Source organism: Lepeophtheirus salmonis, chromosome 8, assembly GCF_016086655.4.
Source record: "Lepeophtheirus salmonis chromosome 8, UVic_Lsal_1.4, whole genome shotgun sequence".
NCBI lineage: Eukaryota > Metazoa > Arthropoda > Copepoda > Siphonostomatoida > Caligidae > Lepeophtheirus > Lepeophtheirus salmonis.
The window spans coordinates 26,004,067-26,025,722 of NC_052138.2; the positions used below are offsets into that span (position 1 = coordinate 26,004,067).

General features: G+C 32.0%; 1 protein-coding gene across 19 annotated transcripts in view; it reads left to right on the top strand.

Moving 5' to 3' along the window:
• The window catches only part of LOC121122898 (protein turtle), a 356,799-nt gene that overhangs the window by 318,789 nt on the left and 16,354 nt on the right, over positions 1 to 21,656 (top strand). For all 19 annotated transcript variants that reach the window (XM_040717975.2, XM_040717977.2, XM_040717976.2 and 16 more), the window contains 5 exons: positions 2,046 to 2,380; positions 2,444 to 2,551; positions 2,842 to 3,040; positions 17,755 to 18,042; positions 18,097 to 18,769. In XM_040717975.2, the coding sequence (XP_040573909.1) occupies positions 2,046 to 2,380; positions 2,444 to 2,551; positions 2,842 to 3,040; positions 17,755 to 18,042; positions 18,097 to 18,769 (1,603 nt within the window). The remainder of the gene's footprint in view (positions 1 to 2,045; positions 2,381 to 2,443; positions 2,552 to 2,841; positions 3,041 to 17,754; positions 18,043 to 18,096; positions 18,770 to 21,656) is intronic.

The following is a 21,656-nucleotide window of genomic DNA, read 5'->3' on the forward strand; positions in this document are numbered from 1 at the left end:
AATCAAGAAACTTCACTTATATTTAAATACATATACAACCTATTATATTTCATTGTCATATTTAAATCAAGTATAGGCTTTGTACTTAATTTTCTGGGATGAATGTATTTATTTGTGACGATCAATTTTGATTACTATAAGTGCAATTTGTAGTACCTACGAAGGGCTAATATGAATAACTTGTTAATAGAAGATGATTTATACATCCTTGAGTCAATTATAGGTTAATGACCCCTTTAAGTTAAGATGGTTAATTTTTCATTTTTTTTTATTATGAAGATCCATTTTGAATATTACATTTGCAGCGCCTACAAAGTTTTAACAAGAATAAATTGCTGATAGAAATGCACTGTAATTTGTAAAAGTAATCCATACTGGATTTTGATGTTGATGGGCAACTAACTCACAATATGTTTTCATTATATACCTATTATTAGTTTGTTTACATACCAAGAGATAGTGGGGCCACCTAGCGTGTTTTATTGTAAATAAGTAGTTTGTGTACTGATTTGTTTATTTCAGCAGCTACGTACATCTGCAGCATCTTGCGTTTATTGTTTTATTAAGTTTGCTCATGTTCTGTTTGAAAAAAAACTACAAGTCATACTCAAATTACCTATTTTCTTATTAAAGAACCCGGTTTTATGGGTTTTAGGCTGTATTTCTAGAGGCAAGTTGTTCATCTTAAGAAACAAAACCTTCCGCTTGTGGTCCCTTTCCTCTTCTTCTCCCTTCTATTTAGAAAAAATTAGAAGAAGAAGCACAAGGAGAAAGGGAGTGTTACACATGGTAGATTTAGAAAGCCAATAGCTTTCTTAATTTTTTATTTTTGAAGAAAAGAAAAAAAAAAGGCTCAAGACGAAAATTTTGAATAAATGATTGTTAAATTCATCTCTGCACATTTTATAATTATATTGTCGTATTTCCGTTAATCCCCCTCTTTGCCCCTCTCCAATGCCCTTTCCTAAAAAAAAATTAAGTCAATTTAAAAAATATTTTCAATTCAGTGTTTCATTAAAATCATGAATCCATAATTACTTGTTCTGTTTCAGATGGATATTGCTCCTAAGATATATCTTTTAGAATCACATACACTTTTATAAATGCAACCATGATTATTCATTCCTCAAATAAAAGATTTTTGAGTTAAAAAAATTAAATAACACAAGTGGTATTCCTTTGCAAACAAACCTCAAAAAATATAGTTATTTTGTATCTTTAAATAGTATTTTCTCAAGATTTGATTAAATATCAGGACGAATTTGAAATTAGAATATAATGTACTGGATTACTGATTATTTAAATTACTCAAAAGTTATCTCAAACCAATAAACAGAGTAAAAATTCGAATCGAAAATTGTCAAAAACAAGTTTTGAGACAATTAGCCAAATATAGCATGAGAAAACTAAAATATATGTATATATTCCTCAATTTATTAATAAACAAATCAGTACGCAGCCACCTCCGACAATCACCCCTTTAACATTTCCCTTTCTAAAATAAAAGAAATGGAAAGATAAACCTCCATCTTGATCTGGGAACACACATCCGGATTTTCTTACCTGTTACTACCAACTTCACATAGGGATGGAATAAACTGTGGATGAGTTATTGAATTGGGAATTGTTATGCTATCCTAACACCGGATGTAATCCATTCCTTCGCAATGCGGATTTAATAGTATGGATTATGCATGAGAATTTTCAGATTTGTGTTCTCAGCTTGTGAGGGAGGTTTCTCATTCTAATTTATTTTTTAACTCTTATAACTAAACGGAGTCGGGTTAGTGATTGATATATTAATATTCAAGAGGTTGATGTCTAGGTTTAACTATGTAAAAAAACTCTAACACTATTGTTGATTATCTTTCTTGGAGTTCAAGTATTTCCCCACAACACAGTATCACTCTCTGAAGCCTTGATTACAAATTAATATAAGTAAACAACACTAATGCCTTATTACATATTCGTAATCAGATTGTCAATTGCTATTATTATTATTTTGGCTTTTTAATCAAAACTAATTATTATATGTATCATTTCAGCTCGGTGTCTTCCGGCTTCTCCGAATGATGCAGATCATATAACCGCTATTTACGGGGACTCGGTGGTGCTTAATTGCAACGTGGATTTCCCTGATGGAACCCCCGTCCCATATGTTGTACAATGGTCCAGAAAAGATCAGGAAGAACCCATTTACATGTGGTATGCAAATTATCCTGAACATGTCTCTCCAGATTATGCCGGTCGAGTCTCACGTGTTTCTCCAAAATCAAACTATGGTCTTGCTAGTTTGAACCTCACACAAATCACAGAGAGGGATCGAGGATGGTATAACTGTAAAGTGATGTTTATTAATCGGGATCCAGATGCAATTGTGGTAGGCTATACAAATATCCTACCATTTTTTTTAATTAACCTCTTTATTCATTTACATAAACAGAACGGAACATGGTTTCATTTGGATGTTCACGCCAAACCTCATTTCACAGTTACACCTGAAGATATTGTCTATGTCAACATAAAAGATTCCATTATACTCAACTGCCAGGTAAGTCTACTTTTATCAAAGCATTAGTGCCGTTCAAGAAATCCGGAGCTTAGTCTCTCTCACAAAACACATTTTGTGAGCGCGTTCTAGCTCACCCTCGTTTTGAGTGTCTCCTGTTAGATTTATTTTGATATGACATTTTCTTAAAATTTTAATAAGGGATTTAAAATCGTGAGTATACGACTGCTCATGAATTTTGAGTGTCGTCCACTAATGATTTGACTTCTATATATATCCTTGATAGCATTTTAATTAATTGATCTATTAATAATTATTAATATTTTTTACAGGCTGGAGGTACACCTGTACCTGAGATTCTATGGTTCAAAGAAGAGCAACCCGTGACGACTTCAAATCGTCTTGGAATTTTTAATGATGGAACTGAGTTAAGAATATCAAATATTCTTCCAAAGGATTTAGGAGATTATACATGCATCGCTCGAAATGGAGAGGGGCGAATCCATCATACAGCTCGGGTGGTCATTGCAGGTAAGAACTCAGCTTTTTTATTGTATGATTATTCAATTTTTCAATTTTAATGTGAGAGATTGAAATAATTTCATAATCTATGGAGCTCTTATTGTCGCAGTAAATTTTGCTTACACACATTGTTTAATGAAATTATTTCACAGTTCATTATCAAAATAATAAAACGTAGTTTTTCTTTATAAAAAAAACTTTATTCGATAAAAAGTAACATAAAATTTCTCAAGAAAGCCTCTTATTTAAAAAATAAAAAAATACATTCCATATTTGAAACAGAAAATTTGGAAAAAAATCTTCATACCGCCGCAAAGAAAAATCCTAGCACCGGCTCTGATTATAACATTTTTAAGATGTCATTTATAATTTAAATATAAATTGACTCTTATTTGAGCCCAACTAATTTGTTTCTCTCGAATTATTCTAGATATATATTTAATGGTATGGAGAATTGTAATAGTTGATTTAATTATAAAAAATATTAATGTTACTTATTTATTAATTATTTTCTTCATCATGTGTCACAAGGATTGATAAATAAACATGAACATATGTTAGTATTGCATTAAGAAATATCCCTAGAGGATTAAGGGAACTTTTGATTTATTTTACATTTGTATGTACAATCATATTAGTCCTGGTGTTCGGTCTGAAAATCTTAGAGCGGTGCGAAACCGCTCTAATTTTTAGTGGAACAAACTAATTTGGTCCTTAAATAAGTTCAGTCTTACAGAAAAGCCCAGTATAGACCGAATTCATAGATGAATGGTTGATGGCATCATGTACGTTTCAAAATCGTGAACATCGATCTACAATAACGTCATATGTATTTTAATGTTCTGCATAAATCCTGTTTGTATAATTTACCGAGTGGTCTATTTAAATCTGAGCACTTTGAATTTTAAATTTCATCAAGGTATAATTTATTAATAAACAATAGAATTTAAACAAAATTAATACTATAAATATATGTGTGTCTGAGCTCTCTTAGACAACAGTGGAAGGTCTGGCATCTTCTGTGGATGTAACACTCTATTATGGAGCCCCAGTGCTATGGTACAGTAGCTTTGACGGCCACGGTGTTTGGATAACGGAAACTGCAATGAATTGTAATGTTGGAGATGAGTTTTTTTCATTGCTGGTGTTAAATGTTTCCTCTCTACCCTCACAAGGTTCTTTCTACTTACTTTTGCGATAGCTTTCTAGACAGTCTGGTATGAAATCCCGAGATCTCTTTTATGGGCCCTCATAGACTTGGGGGGACTGGCTTATACTGTTTTCTTTCCCTCCTACGGATCCAGTTTGGCCTTTTTGGGAGAACCCTTCTTCCTTTCCAACCTTTCGGACTTGTAGACAGCGTAAAAGGTGATCCTGGAGGAACCCATCTGCATGGAGTGTGCAAATGGAAATTCCTAGATCACGTTAAAGAATCATTTTCTCGACTTGTACATAAGCTAGAGAACTCGAATTTGTTTGTTTTGTAACTAATTGTTTATGCTTGAATATATCGAAATATGAATTAATTTCAATCACTCAACAAATTATTGAATTAGTATGTGTTCAGATCCGGACCATCTTTAACTACATCCTGAAGAATAAGGAACCCTTTAAGTTGGTTATTTCAATTTTAATGTGAGAGATTGAGCGTTAGATTTACAGTTAGTTTTGCAACTCTTTTTTTAACAAGTATTTACGATTTCGTGGTTTTGTGTATCCTTGGACATCCGTGGAGTGTGAATTTTGTCATAGGAAATGACTTAACCAATGCTACAAATCATACAGCAAAATGTTGCTGTTAGCCTGATTCTATACCTTGTCATATTAGTGTCTTTTTTCTCTCTCAAGAGTTCGCTTTTTATTATGTCACTTTATCATTTTTTTTCACGGCGTATGTGGACTTTTCCTTCCATTTGCAGAATTGACCTTGTTAATTCATTTAAAAGGGTGAATTCATAATAGAGGTTACATACTTAGTCATGGAGTTATATTCAAGTATATGCAATGTTCCTAGTGGACAAAAAAGTAGTTTTGTAGCCTAGTGTATTTAAATAAATATTGATTACACGGTTAATAGCTTTCATGTGGTCTTAAAGGACTCTAATAGGACATGGGCGATATAACATAAAATGAATAAAACAACACTTATTTATAATATCATTAAAATAAATGGAACGACGTAGCTCAATGGACAACGCCCTAGGGATAAATCATTATCTTTAGCTCAATGTGCACAAGTTCGTGTCTCAGTCGTCGTCCCTAGAGAATGGAAATATACTTTATCGATATGGACTTCAAAAACAATTCATGGTCAGATTGAGTAAATGTATAATAATAATATTTTCATAGATTTAATCAATGCAAGGATGACTTATATACTTTGTTATGAATATATTGTTCCCGCCATTTCTGAATAATCTGTAACAGAAACTTCAATATATTTCATACTTTTTTGATCTATTGTGTGGGACTGCTATAGCACTAAAGGGAGGCCAATGAGAACGAATAAACTTTGGAAATGTGTCAAAGAGGTAGTGGAGGAAAGAGATAGCAAAGGAACTCTAAAGGGTTAGAAATAAGGAGTTTAATGTTGATAAGGTGACAATGTACTGCATTATTAAAGAATATATTTGATTGAAGACTTTCAAGAGGACCCCAAACAAGCTCTCAAGCAATGTGATAATTGTTTGAAATGTATATGTTTTAAGCAAGGCAGCCTTTATCCTTTTTTGAGCCATCTATTTGTTTATATACTATTCTATATATATATAGAGAGTCAACATAAGAAAAATCTTGAAGAGGCATCAAGAAAATGATAAATTCCAATTTTATGCTTTTAAACTTAATAAACCAACAAACAACCCAATATTTCCATCAGTTAAAGTCTGTCTATTCAAATTTGTTAGACGGTTTAAGATACTTAAGAGTTCTGGGTATAGTTCAAAACCTTTTTTTGATTTATAAGACTTATATTGGCCCTGATATGGCACCTTTCACCTATAAACCCTCCATGTATTTAATTGTGAAGATGAATCTTGCATATTCTAAGTACAATTTGCAGGAAACTCAAAGCATTTATAAGAATAATTTGTTAGTTGAAGTTGAAGAATGGAAATATATCCAATACTCAACTTTTATAATAATAGTTTTAGCTTGCTTTTTTGTTGACGGGCAGCATATTTGAGTGGGAAACCATACTTGCTTTTGTTGTTGTTCCTTCTCATCATCATTTCTTTTTTTTTTGTTCATCCACTTTTTATTCTTGCTTGAAACATGCATGTAACAGATACAGGGAGCTTTTTGATAGAAAAATAATATATTTGAGTTGATAAATTATTATGAGACTCACGTATGAAGATATAAAAGCGTATTTATAAAGTTTATTTATCTTATTGAAGAAAGTAAATATAAATAAAGACAGAAAAAAGGCTTATCTTTCAATTTTATTTCTTAGATAGGTACTTCTAGATGCCAGTTGTTTGTCTTGTAGAGGGTTGTATTATTAGGGTTGTTGGAATCGTTGAAAAAGAACGAATTTGATTGGTTGAAAGATATTATATAAAAAAAGGAATATAATATGTTGGTACCCTTGCATCTTCTAAACAACTTTTCCTCAGTATTGTACTAGTGATTAGAAAAGCAACTACCCCCAATGGAAGAGCCATTCAAGACCAAGTTAAAAGAAGTGCTTCAAAAGAATCCTGGCTACACAAAACTCAAGGAACTCTCAATAAGTGAAAACCTTGTATACACAAAAACTCCAATTGTCAATTGTGGTGCTGAGAGAGTCTTTAGTATGATGAATATCATCAATACAAAAAGGAGGTCCAAACTAAGTACTAAGAAATTGAGGGAATTGTTTATCATCAAATGGAATTAATGTTGTGTTGGAATGGATATTTACTTTGAACTCTTTATCCAGCGACAGATACAATTGCACCACTGTCATATGTAGCTATTATATTTTTGAAGTAATTTCCATGGACATTCAATGCATCGATGGGTAATTTATCCAGTTCAAATTTTTGAATAGAGTTGATGATCGAAATAGAGTTTTCTTTTAGACGCCTGCATAGTGTCCTCTCTTACCACATCTTGTGCATTCGATGATTTTTGCAAACAAACTTTCCCATTCTTATGAGGAAATTGGAAACCACACTGTCTACACAATCTTTCTTGGCTCTTGCACCACCATCTTCTACAGCTTTGACTTCTACGATATATATTGAATCCACATAACTGTATTTGAGTTAACACCCTTTAATATTAAATCATTAAAACTATTTTGATTATTCTTTGCCGTTTCAACTATTCTCCATTAATATATACTTCACATATTTTATTTGCATCATCAAATAATCTTAATTGTTTCATCTCTATACTTACGGACTCCGGTCAATGTGTTAGACGTCATCCTTGAATGTTCTTTCAAATAGAAGTTATATACTTGTATCTCAGGTCTAACGATGATTAGATCCAACTTGTATATGGATATTTGTAACCAAACTTTTATATTATCACAATTAATATTTAATACTATTTGTATAATACAATCAATTATAACTAACATTAAGACATTTTCTTGATAATATTATTTTGATTAAATAGTACCAAGTAAAGCTATATTTGGTGAAAAAAAGCTTCTGGATGTAGTAAGCTTTCAGATAAGTTGTAATATTACAAAAATCATAATTAAGGTATCTTTATAAGTATTTTCGAAATTACCCATCGGCCATCAAGTATGATTTATGAATAAAGGTTTGTTTATGTCCGAAAGAAAACAGAGGAACCAGATAGTTGAAATTATATTTGCAGGCGCGCTTGCGCAAAACACGATTCCCACAACCCTATGTACTATATATCTGAGAAAGGGAAACCCGTTCTCTATATTTTTCCCGTTCAGCGTTTAGCCATTACTTCCTTTCCGTTCTGCGGAGGTAGTACCTTATACACTGTACAATAGCAAATCGCAACTTCCACTTTGATAGTTCTAATACAATAATCCGGACAATAATAGCGTTCAAATGAGCTACAATTGACTAAAATCAGTTCATTCATTGTTGAGATGAAGGCCAAAAGGCAAAGTATAGGCGATTTGATTCGTACATAGCAGAGCAACAAGACAATAAAAAGTAGACCGTGAACTATTCGAGAAACTCCGACAATGACTGCTACCTTACCTTTGTTCTCAATGAGATTCTTTCAGTCAATCAGACTAAGTTCCCAGCCTTGAGGATGCCCCCGCATTAGTTCCCGAAAGGCCTCAAAATCTGAGCCAAGGACTTCCTGTAGGAAGTGGTTCTGCCCCGGGTGAGGTCCAACTATCCAGAGGGAAACTATCTGTTCCATCAGAAGTTCACCCTGAGTTACAAGGGTAAGACCACGCCGCAATGGCTCGAGGAGAATTTTTCCAATTTCTGGTAACACGATTTGTGACCTCCCTCTCACCCGACATGAATCCTCTTGATTATGTTATCTGGTACTATGTCGAAAGTAGGGCCTATTAGGGTCAACGCGCTAAAAATCTCCTCCGAAAGGTAGTGAGAAGCTATGTCCGAGAGGAATGTTGTCAAGGTGTGCACAGCCTTCAGGCCCAGGGTCGAGGGCATGATGGCGGCAGGTGCCATATTCAATTAGATCCTTCCAAAAAGTACCCCCTCAGCCCCCCCCCCTTTGTGGTACTAACACAAAATAGGACACACAAGCATTTGCCTTTGCTTCATCAGCCCTTTAAATCATATTTAAAAAAGTCAAAAAGATTAAGCAGAGGGTTGAGAAGGGAAGGGGATTTTTTTTTATTATTAAAATAATAAGTTATCCAAAAAATATGGCTTTTACACAAATAAATATATCAGCAAATATGTTTTGTGTAAGAAAAAGTCAACAAATTTGTCCTTTATAAAGATGATCATCCAAAAAAATATTCATTTTTATGTAAAATGACCAAAAGTTTGCTTAACATTCTCTCAAAAATTATCAAATTTTGAAAGCTTTCAATATTGGTGGCATTGGAAGATCTTTAAATTTTCTCATGTAAATGGATAATATTTGGACACTCAAGGTAACTCAACTTATTACCTACTTCGAGGGGATTGAATAATATATAGGATTATACCCCTATATCATATATTTTAGCAAATATGGATATTCATATATGTACTCGTAACAATGTACATATATTTATGAAGATATCGTTTAGTGAAACAAAGAAGTTTCATGTATTGTTCATATATAACGCTTGAATGAATTTGTATATTGTTAATATGATGATGCTAGATGCCATTATTTAATTTAATTTGTCTTTGTATGTAAAGTTCTTATATCCACTTTCATGTTAAAAATACCTGCATAATAAACTCTATTATGTACAGGGTGCACACTGTGCAGGAAAAAATGTTGGATTTGATAACAAGTTCATGCTTATAACTACAAATCCGTAGGAACTAAATAATTCTTAAAGATTATAAAATAAAATACGTCTTTTTACTGTAATAGTATATATAAGAATACATCATTAATATTCATTTACTGGTTTGTAATACACACTTGATAAAATGATTACATAAATACGGCGTTGATTTTATCTAGTTGTCCACACTCTATTATTTTTAATTTTCCAACGATAAAATTTAAATGAGAGGTTTTGTAAGGACGTTTATTTAGTAAAATCATCTGAAAATAATGTTCTACACAATTTTCATTGATTATATGAGTCCTCAGCTCTAATAATTGCCTCAATACGAGACTTACATATCTCGCAGACCTTGACTATGTAGTCCGACTAGAGTTTTGTCCACTCTTTCTTATCCAGAAGTTCGATGTAAGCATTTACATTCAGCCGTACCTTCTTCTCCACAAAAATGGGAGGTCAGACTTCACAACACCCAAGACCATTTTTCTGGAAGGATTTTTTTTTTTTTTTTTTTGAAGAGATGTCTCACTGAAGCTGAGAAATTGTCTCAATGTTCTGTTGTGATGTAGCGACTGTTCTGCTTATTCACAGTGGCATCAACGGTGAAGAAATTTTTATCAAAAACGAGCATAACTTTCAGATAATTTTTGTTGGTCTTCTTTGCTCTTTCCAACTGTCTCAACTTGCTCTGCTCAGAGATAATATGTATTGTTGTCCTCTTCTTCCTCCAATGTAATTCTCGATTGAAAATAACTAAATGGATAGCATTAAATAAGATCAACCCTCTGCAATAATACCAACAATCACCCCCCTTTTAATGAGACTTAAACTACAATTAATTATTTCAATATATTCAAACGAGGATTTCACCTCGGCTTGAGTAGAGATTTAAATACCTCTTAAATTGGTCCCATTTTTGATAATCTTGCTTTATATAAACCCCATTTCTACGCTTTCTGGAACCATCTTCCACATTGTACCTATGCTTCGATATAATGCCAGCCTTTTGTGCCCATCTCTTTGATTTCTCATCTTGAATACTCTCTCCCCCTTTTGAAAAAAATATACCGTTTATTTATATCATTCTTGCACATTAGTAATTCTCCTATAGTTTTCTTCTGAACTAAGTTCCGCTGAAGAATCACATATGCCCTTGGGGTATTCTGGAATTCGGCTAAGGCTTTCTTATAATTGGCATAATTACAATCTACTTTTTTCAAATAAATGTTTCATATTTTTAACTGATGATTCGACATGCCCATTTGACTCAGAGTAGTATGGTGATCAAATTTTGGTGGATAATGCCGTTAAAATTAGAGAATTCTTTACTTTTTAAATTAATTTTGACAGCTCCTTACAACTTTGTACAACATCGTCGTTAAAAACCAGATATTTAGATGTTTTTGGGGATACCTAATTGCAAAATCACTCACTAATTTAGTCAGTTATATTTTAGAATCGTTGACAAAATCTTAAACAAGGACTGCGCCATGGTTAATGCTTATAACTACAAATTCGTCAATACTAAATAACCATTAAAGATTATTAAATAAAATACGTAAATAAGATGAGTAGTTCCATCGCTCGCCATACAAAAATAATCCAACGGATTAAGATCCAGTGAATTAGAAGACCAAAAGTACAAGAAGAAGAACTCGTCAAAATTGTCTAGTAGCCATTTCAGAATTTTTTTCGAGGTATGGTAAGAAAAGATGTCTTTTTGTCCATGTAAGGCCTCATATTAACAACAGGGATTCTTCTTGGTACCATTCAGGGCCATGATGTCGCTCCAAGCACAGATTCAAAGTTGGGGTCATTGCTTTTTTCCAATATTTCGGACAAAAAATTTGTCAATTAATTCAAAAAAAATTGTTCACCTGGTGCAAGTTTGAACAAGCTATCAAATAAATAAAAAATAGCTGCTTGAGTGCCTGCGTTTGCCTAAGATAGGGGTGGCATAGATAGCTTTTGCATTCTCTATTGAGCTTTGGCAACACCTCATAAATTAGTTAGATTCTGTGGCTTCCATTCAACGAATCCAAAAAGTTTGTTTATACAATTGAAAGAACAGAACATGATCGATTATTTTAGCTTACCGATTGATTTTCAAAACAACTCCAGCTTACTTTTATATTGATACGTATATACATTTCTGAATTACCTACATGGGTATAAAGTGTCAATGAAGAATCTTTATAACGATTTAGCATTACATTCAAATCTAATATTGATTTTTATTTTATTTTTTTATATCCAATTTCTACATACTACATATATTAGTAAAAAATTCAATATTTTTATTAGTACTATCCTACTCAATAAAAGGCATTTCCTAAAGTTATTTACATCATATATCCAATTGACAACAGAAAGAGGGATGAGAAAAGGTTTTGAGTATTAGCTTCTTAAATTGAATTTATTCGACTAGAAAGATTAAAAATATTAATTAGATTATTTAATTTCCTTATGGATGTCAATAATTATGCACTTTCCTTATTTCCTTTATTTGTAAATACAAATGACATTATCGATATTTTACATCAATTCTCCTGTATGAAATTTGAATATTAAGTGGTTTAAAAATAGGGAGGGAAAAACAATTAAAAATACGGTGAAACAAAGCAAATGCGTCTTTGTAAAATAAATATTATAAACTTATTGATGAAAGACGTATGTGTTTTGGTCATGTTAATAAAAAGGAACCATAAATCAATACTAACTCGGACAATTTGATTAATAGAATTTAGAAGAGAGTAGTTTAGCTGTCATGAGCCTTTCATTAGATCCGCTACAACGCGGGAAAGAAGTGAATAAGCAAGGACATGGTCAAGAATGCCTACAATGTTGTCTCTCAATTATACTTAGAGTCCAAAAATGACTTATATAATTATATAAAAGGTGCAATAATTATCCAGTGGGTTCGAAGTCTTATTATTTGTAAATAAGGAGTATTTTCGTAGTTTATAGAGGATACACTTGTTCTTCTAGTTTGTATATGAATTTGGCGGAATAAATCCCGTATTATTTAAAATAGGATGATCGGGGGTATACGGACCTGATCCAGACGTCTTTTTTAAGTCACTCTGGTTATTCTCAAAGACCCTTCCAGAAACGTATCTCCAAATAATGATTCTGCTTAAAGTGATCAGAGTAATAATACCCAGAGTGTAGGGTCAACTATCAGATTGTTTTCATGTGCATCACGTCGTAGCTTAATTGTAAGACCTCTCATCAAGGAGTTGTGAGATGTCAAAGAGGGCTTCCTAATTAATTTTAAACCATAGTAATCGGTAATAGGGAAAACAATTCGATTATTACCGCTAGATTATATAATTTATAAACCAAATTTAGTTTTTAAATAAACAAAATATGAAATAAATACTTATTTAATTCCTAAAAATGAGATTAAAAGTTTTTAATTACTCATATTTTGCTTATCAAATCTGTTTTTTTGAGGATTTTCAGTATTTTGTATCCTTCTAATAGGTGGAAACCAAGTTTTGAGTACGTATTAAAACAGTAATTCACATGAAAACAAGATTTAAAGAATTAAATATGGACCTTGAAAGACTAATTTCCTCAAAAGTTGACTTAAACCTTTAGAAAGGTGACAAAGTTTTATATATTTACAAAAGCAGAAATTTCCTACAAATACTTCAATTTTCAGCGCTACACTATAGCATAAATTAATTTGTGCTTTAGAAAAGTAATTTAAAGGTATTTAAGTTTTTTAAAAAGTAGAGGAGAAAGGCTTAAAATGACACGGTCTTGAGATTTTTGAAAAAAATGATTTTTGATTTTTTAATAGAAATATTTTGGGTTTTTCGAAAAAATATTGTCATATTTTTTTTTTCAAAAAATCCGAAATCTATGTCGTTTTAAGCCCTTTTTCCCTCTAATTCAGCCAAAATAGCTTCAAACTCAGTACTTTCTTAGCTCAAATACTTTTAAATAAAATTGGGATTTTTTTAAAAGTATGCAGCTGTTAGCTTGAGTATATTCATTCTAGTACGGATGTTGCAGCTTTTCATTACACCTCAGATGACGTCACTTTATTATCTTTTATCATATCCCCTCTTGGCGAATGAAACTTTTTCTTCACATTGTAGCATTCACAAATAAGCAGTCTGGACACCGGGGGGATTCTTGCCTTTTTTGGGACCCAACATTTTTAAACTTTAAACATGACTATATTACTAAAATTTTCCTTGTTTCAGCTGCCGTTTGGTTCCATAATGAAACCCTGTAATTATAAATTATAATCTAATACTATTGCAAGTTTTGGATTCACATACTATAGAGTAATATTCAAATATACGCGACACACTAAGCGGAGAAAAACATTATGGATACGGCAACATGTATTGACTATGTGATCTTTGTTCTGCCACTTGGTTTTTACCTTTTGGCTATATGCATACGAAATATTTTTTGGATAATCTTCATTTTTTGTTGGTTTTTTAGGTAAAAAATTATCGATAGAAATAAACTACTAGCTTTCACTAAATATATATTTTTTAACTATCGAGCTCTTTCTAGTTTTCTTATGCTTTAACTAGAGGAAGTATACACTTTAAATCAGTGCTTAGGTATTATAGAGCACACACGGATATTTATTTATATATATGTGAGAAAAAAAATATATTTATGTTATACAGTAATATATTCCAAACACACTCAAATAGGAATATATTAGAAATAAGGTCCTTAAGAAATGAATGCTGTATGTGTTTTTTAAGGTACCTACCTCCATAAAAGAAAGAACATTTTAAGTTCTTTCTTTCTGTGTTCTGAATTTGATATCATCATACACATAATTTTTTTTTTTCATATGAATGTGTATTCTGTATACACAATATGCACACCCCAAAAAATAAAAAAATGAGTAACTAAATTTACTTATTTATACCTTCATTTTTCAACATGTTTCTTCAATCGTGAGAAGTATGTACAAATGAAGTTTATAGAGGAGTCCGGGAACAATAAGGCAAGAGCAAAATTTTAAGAAATAAAACATCAGTATCCACATGATAGCACAGATCATGTCAAACTTTATATTCACTCTCATTCTCGAATGTCAAAAAGGAAAGGAAAAATTTAAAGAAAAAAATTTGTATCTGGCTTTTTTTTCTTTTCTTTGTTTGTTTTTTTGCCAACTGTTAATTATTATGAGGGTTGGATGGGGTTCAAAAAACTAAAAAGACTACAGTGTTATCAGTCCGGTAGTAATAAAATTTGTCATTCCTAGGACTGGTACTTATGGATCTTTTATGGTGACTACACCAGCTGAACTGACGTTACTATGTACTTCCAGCTGTTCAACAAAACACGGGTTTATTGTTCTCTTTTTTTCAGTCGTTATTATATAGGTTGATCGGCATTATAGATTAGACATATACACTTTTGCTGCCCTGTAGTAGCGTGTCAGCCCTTATTTATTTGTATTAGGACCGGTTTTATAAGTCTTTGGGAAACATTTTAATGATTGTCAATCCCTTAGACTATCAAGAAGAGACAAAGTTTAGTGACGTCTTCAAGAACCGAACTTTATTAGTTTTAGGACGGATATCCAGGACTGAACTGGATGGTACTGCAGTCTTAAGCCCTAATTAGGACTGCCACGAAACTACCTTGCTATGCCCCAGCTGTATGTAACTTCTCCGCTTTCAATGGCAGAGCTAGCCTTATTGATCAGTTTTTTAGATTAATAATGACGTCATGTTTTAAATAATGCCCTCTTAATTGTGTTTAGTGATTAGAGATAATTCTGCTCTTAGTATCTTAGAAAGGAATTAGTAGTATCTTAGGGATTCAAAAGGACCAGTTCCCTTAAAGAGGAAGATTTGACATCATTCAAGTGCATCCAATTCCTTAGAAGTTGAAATACGTGATTTCGGGAAGCATTCAAGTTCTTCAAACCTAAGCCCTTTTTTTTTTTTATATATTTTGGAGTGGAGGAAATGTCTTACTTTCCGTTGTCAAAAAATAGTGCCTATGTATTATAAGTGGCTTTAACTTTGATTTTTCAAGCTTAAGAGTGAATATTCTTACCAAGTTGAAAGCTTTAGCTTTTTTGAGCTTACTTGAGAGCGGTAAAACCCGATCTCCTCTACACATTATATAAATTAAAATCATTTCCTTGTAAATAAATTCCTTACTACTAGCTTTTCCCTCCCTCCTTGAATGTTTCAAAACAACAGAGATATAGTATTAATTTTTTTATACAACTTAAATTTTTGAGTTATGTGTATGTAATGTCCCGAATTTCATAGTACTTGAACATGTGAAGAATACGTGATAGAAGAATGAAAATGGGTTTTAAAGGGGTGCAATCTTATTGGCTGTATAATAAAAATATTAAGAAATATAAGTAGTGTGGGAATTGGGTAAAAAGATGGGCAACTTTTGAAGTTGCTTTCGTAATATTTTTTCCCTCTCTTTTTCTTTTGGCATCATCGTGATAAAAATAATAAGAACACACTCAAGGAAGAATGAAAGAAAAGTTAAATTGAAAGAAAGGCTCAAACTACCATATATTAGTGAGAATTGAGGTCGAATAAGAATATATCTATGTATATGTATAATCATAATAAAAGTGTGAGGTGGTAAGACGAATAAAATATAATCATCACCACTGATTACATGATGATAACTAAGATAACGATGTAAGGCGTTTTTTCTGAAAAGTGCATTTCTTTTATTTGATGGACTCCCCTTCAAAGAAGCATTTTCTCTTTTGTATAAGTATCACCAGCTATGAAAAAATTGCGTTTAATGGGCATGTTAAAAAAAATCAACATGGTAACCCTGACAATTTAAAAAATGTATTGGAGGAGCTACAATCAGCTGTGACAAGGGAGGAGAGGGAGAAGGAAATAAACAAGAACATAGGCAAAATTACTCCGACATCGGTCCCCAATTCTACTCTGAGTCAAAAAAGGACTTAGATTTGTAACTCCCTAACAAATTATCCGGTTACACTCCTACTTTTATGAACAAACACAAATGTTTAATTAGGTATTGAATATAATTTAATGTTTCAAGATTTACATCACTGGGTATCACCATATTTGAAAATAAGTTGATCTACCGGTATGCTATATAAAAAAAAGATATTTATTGATCACTTGGACAATTTGAAGAATGAATTGGAAGAGATCAGCTACGACAATTGGCTGAGTAATTAATGAATGTGTCGTTATGTCATCCTTCTCCTTGGAGGGGGTAACTGGCTTCGTCTGAAGTCGGAGATTACTTATTCTTCTTAGCAGAAGAAAATGAATAATCTCAACGTACCAAGTCAGAAGAACTGTCTGACGTGATGAAAATCGTCTGTATTTTGGAGTTGGTAAAAAAAGAAACCGGAAATGAACATGGTAATACTAACAATTTGAAGAAGTATTTGGAGGAGAGCAGCTAAGCTGTCATGACGTTTAAATGGATCAGCTATGACAAAGGAGGAGAAGAGAGGGAAATAAACAAGGGTGTTGGCGAAAATTCCTCCGATGTCGATCCTCAATTATACTCAAAGTCCAACAAGGACTGACAATTAAAACTCTGCAACACATCGTCAAGGTTACTTTCGGTCTTGTATGAGCAAAGACGAATGCTCAATCAGTTTTCAAATATACATTATTGAATGTAGTAGAAAAAGGAAGATCACTACTCAGGAGTTAAATAATAACGACAACTGCTGAGGAAAAGAAAATTCATGCTTCATATTACCAATTCCAAAATAGACGAGGCAGCTAAAAAATTCACACCCTTACACCACTACATGAATGTACGTACACAAATACTACCCTACAAATCACTCGCTCATTTACGAGTGAATATGAATCATAATTATACTGTATTACGGTATCAAGTATCATTAGTCATGAAAATCGTGTAGACAGTTGTAAGATAATTTGTTTAAATAATAAATGATTTTGGGGGTTGAAAGATTCAAAAAATATGTTGCTACAATAATAGATAAAGTTAAGATTATATATTCAGCTGTAGATTGTTACAGATTCTTTTTCTGGGTAACATTTTGTGCTAAAGCACATCATAACTAGTTAAAAACTTTATCTCAAGTGAATCGTCAGCCTGTAATCAACTTTTCATTAAATAAATTACATAAAAGAAGTTTTTATTATGAAATAATTATAATCCTAGAGTTTTTGAGAAATTTACTAAGGTGTAAAACCTAGAAAAATCTCGGCAATGTAACTCTAATACATATAAATATTTCAACACATCTCTATCATCTGTCAACATTTATCTATTTTTTTATTTTTTTTTTTTGTTTGCTTTGCGTTTTTTTCAGGTGCTCCTGTAATTGTAACCGAGCCCAAAAATCTAACAAAGCTAGCTGGAAGCGAAGCTCGATTTCCATGTAAGGGGCAAGCCAATCCTGGCAATTTGACAGTTGTGTGGTTCAAAGATGGAATCCCCATCAAAACAATAGGTGCTTTGAGCTCTAAAGCAGGATTCCTCAGTGATGGAACTCTTGTTATTCAACCAGTCAGTGCAAGTGACGAAGGAATGTATTCCTGTGAGGTTACCAATGGAATTGGAAGGCCTATCAAGGCTACAGCCTATTTGGGTGTTGAATGTAAGTTATATTTTAAATGCTTTCTTTCAAGTTTCTTATTTGAATTACTTACAGATCCAGCACGTGTTACCTACACCCCGACAAGTCAATATATACCTCGTGGACTCAAGGGTATCATTCAGTGTCACATTGAAGCTAATCCAGAGATTCAATTTGTGACTTGGAGTAAGGATAAACGTGTCTATGATCCATTTGATGTGGATGGAGTCTTTAACGCACAAAACGGATCTCTTATTATTGAGAGTGTGAATCAACGCCAAGCTGGAGAGTATGTATGTACCCCTTACAACATTCATGGGACAGCTGGACCCTCTGGCGTCATGCAAGTCCTTATTAAAGACCCTCCAACCCTCATGAGACGACCCGAAAAACTATATCACCGCTCTGTAGGAGGAAAAGTCACAATGCCCTGCGGAGCCATCGGAGTGCCACATCCGGATATAAAATGGAGGAAACTACGTGGTCGTCTTCCACATAAGAGAAGCAAGGTCTACAATGGGGAGCTCACCATTGAGAATCTTCGAAAAAGTGATCACGGTGTATATGAGTGTGTTGTGAGTAATGAGGTCGCAACAATAACGGCTAAAGCAGAACTCTATATCGAAAAAACGACACCACACGCTCCTACAAACATTACAATAACGGAGACTGAAGTCTTTGCAGTTACTATTCAATGGCTTCCCGGTTACTCTGGCTGTGCTTCTTGCAAACAATCCTACAAAATACGGTAAGTGTTATATGTACCTATGTTTGTAGAAGAATTGAATTATTATAATTCATTTGTATAAAACTATCAAATTAAAAAGATTAATAACACTGTCCAACAAAATCACACTTTTTTAAGGGTACAAAAACAGTATATGCTCAATTTAATAGAGTTTGATCCCCTGATTCAAAATATGGCCTTATTTTTTCTCTCAAAGTCCCGTGGCCTTCAGAAAAAGAGCATACTTTTTTTATTATTTTTGGCTACTTTTAAGGTTCAAAGCTGTTTTAAGCCCTCGGTGATGAAGATAGGGATAAATTATGTCAATATATGTTAAAAAAATTCTAAAACCATTTTTTAAATGCCTCTATCATGCTTATAACTCCAGTTATGATTGTTTTAAGTTGAAAATAGGTGATTTTTATTCAAATACTCATAGCTTCAAGACAAATATATTTAAACAATTTGAAAGTATCTCATTGGTTAGCTGAAAGTATGAACTTTAATTTTTTTTTTAAAGAGATTCCCGAAAACGCACTATATCGCCGCCAATTTGAGATAAGGCAAATGCAATATTTAAGGATAAAACTCATTTTTGAATTGATCTCATAATAAAAGTCCATATAAATTAATACGCCATAGTTAAAAGAGCTAGAAACAAAGAGAGAGAGAAGAAGAAAAGAAAGAGAGAGAGAAAGAAACTTAGAGCTATAGTTTTGAAATGATAACCGGGACTCTTGGCTCTTGAGATTAGTATCGAATTATGGATCGGTTTTCGTCAATAGATGAGAGTGCATTATTGGGGAGTAATCTCTCGCAACGGAATGACCGCTAAATTACCCCTGACCACTTGGATTTTATTTTATGAGGATCTAAAAAATAATAATAAAAAGTATGCTTGTTTTTCGAAGGCCATGAGACTTTGAGAAAAAAAATAAGGCCATATTTGCAATCAGGGGATCAAACTCTATTAAATTAAGCATATACTGTTTTTTTGCCATTTTTGTTGTTGGACAGTGTAATTTCTCGAATTTAATATTAATTCTTCCCTACAGATAAAAACTATAAAACTTGCATAATAATTTTAAAAAGATATAAGATCATTGAGTCAGGTAGAAACATATAATTGTTAATGCACTAAAAAGAATTTTTTTGTAAAGAAAACAGTCCTCTACAATCATTACGAAGATTTGTTTTTAAATTTTTATATATTTCGATTATGGCTATTGTGGAAAAACAGTCATTTTGTATGAAAATAAGTGTGACCAGTAATTTTGCCGTATGACAAACGCTTTTTTATATTTATTTAGGCATTAAAAGTTCAAACTTTACCTTCAGTATTTATTGTTATATTACGATCAGCCTTTTTATCCAATCAAACCTCTAACGACAAAAGGGAAAGGGAAATTTTGAAAAAAGTATATGGTAACTATCCTACTGTATTTTTCTTGTTACCAACCTTTCATTATTACTTAGAGAATAATTATTAACTATTATATACCTTGAATTGATAATCTTCTTAGTGACCAAGTATGAAATGATACAAATATTACTACAAAGGCCATTGATTAATATAAAAATCAAATCCAAGACATAAAAAGGATGCAAATATGTTATGCAACAAATTTGCAAGAGTAGAAAATGCATTTATCACAATCAATTTTCTAACCAGTAAAAGGTATTAATAAATTTTTTTTCGAAATTTTCCTTATGGAGGTAAAAAGTACATGTATTTATAATTAAATTTTCAACATATAATTTTGATCTTGCATATCTAGAAAATTTATAAAAGATGCATGCTAATTTGGATTATCTAAATTTTCTTACCACTTAAGAACTTTCCGCACTAGCTGTAATAGAAATTTTAAAGATTGAAAAACAAACTGTCCTACTTAACGTATATGTACATACAGTCAACCCTTGTTTAACGTCACCTGTATTAAGCGTGTCCAACACTAAACGGTCATATCAAATTTTCAAATTTAGATTTTTTTTAAACAGAATCTTGGCTTATGAGGTTATTTTTTTAAGTTTCCCTTGCCTACAGGTTTGACTGTATATAAATTTGAATGCTCAGTTTCAAGGGTCATTTTATTACTGTACCAATAGGTATAAACTCTATTGAGAATAATAAAAAACTTATGATAACAAAGCATCTTAAACTTAATACTACTGGTCATTTAGAAAAGAATAAGCTTATTTTAGATCAAATTTAAAACTTGTTAGACCATCTCAATTTACTTGAAGAATAGAATTTGAAGAGTACTTACCAAATAGAAAGTATGCCTTGTTTGAGATAAAATTACTTACTCTAATGTAAAAAAAATATGTATTTAAAGAAACTTAAAAAATTTATTATATTTTGACAAAGAGTTTCTGAGATGAACAAATGAAAATCACTGTTCTAAAGCAAATGACTTTTTTGCATAAATTTATTTGTTTTATATTAAAAGAAGGAACGAAATAGTTCCATGTCAAGAAAATTCCGAGTTATTTTTCTTTGTGAGACTTTCACTATTTGATTTATACACTGCACAGATGAAAAAACAATAATAAATATGTTAAAGTACAGTTCATTTATACGTATATCAAGATAAACAATAAAGTTTTTATACCTCAACTATTCAAGATTACAAATCTTTGTATTTTTTAAAGTTTTATTGGATGAAACCCTGTGATTTTTATAATGAAATGTCTTCGTCAAATAAATTTATGAGGAAGTTTTGTTATTTCATATTTTGAATTAGTCAAATAGAGGTGGGGTATACCTATAGCTAAAGACATTAATGTGAAAAATACCCGCATTTTTTTCTGGAAAAATTGCTAAAATTCAAAATAAATATATTAAATTGGCGGATTTCTATTTTTATCCGGGTATATGTCATATAAACTGTCCCTTTTAACTGAT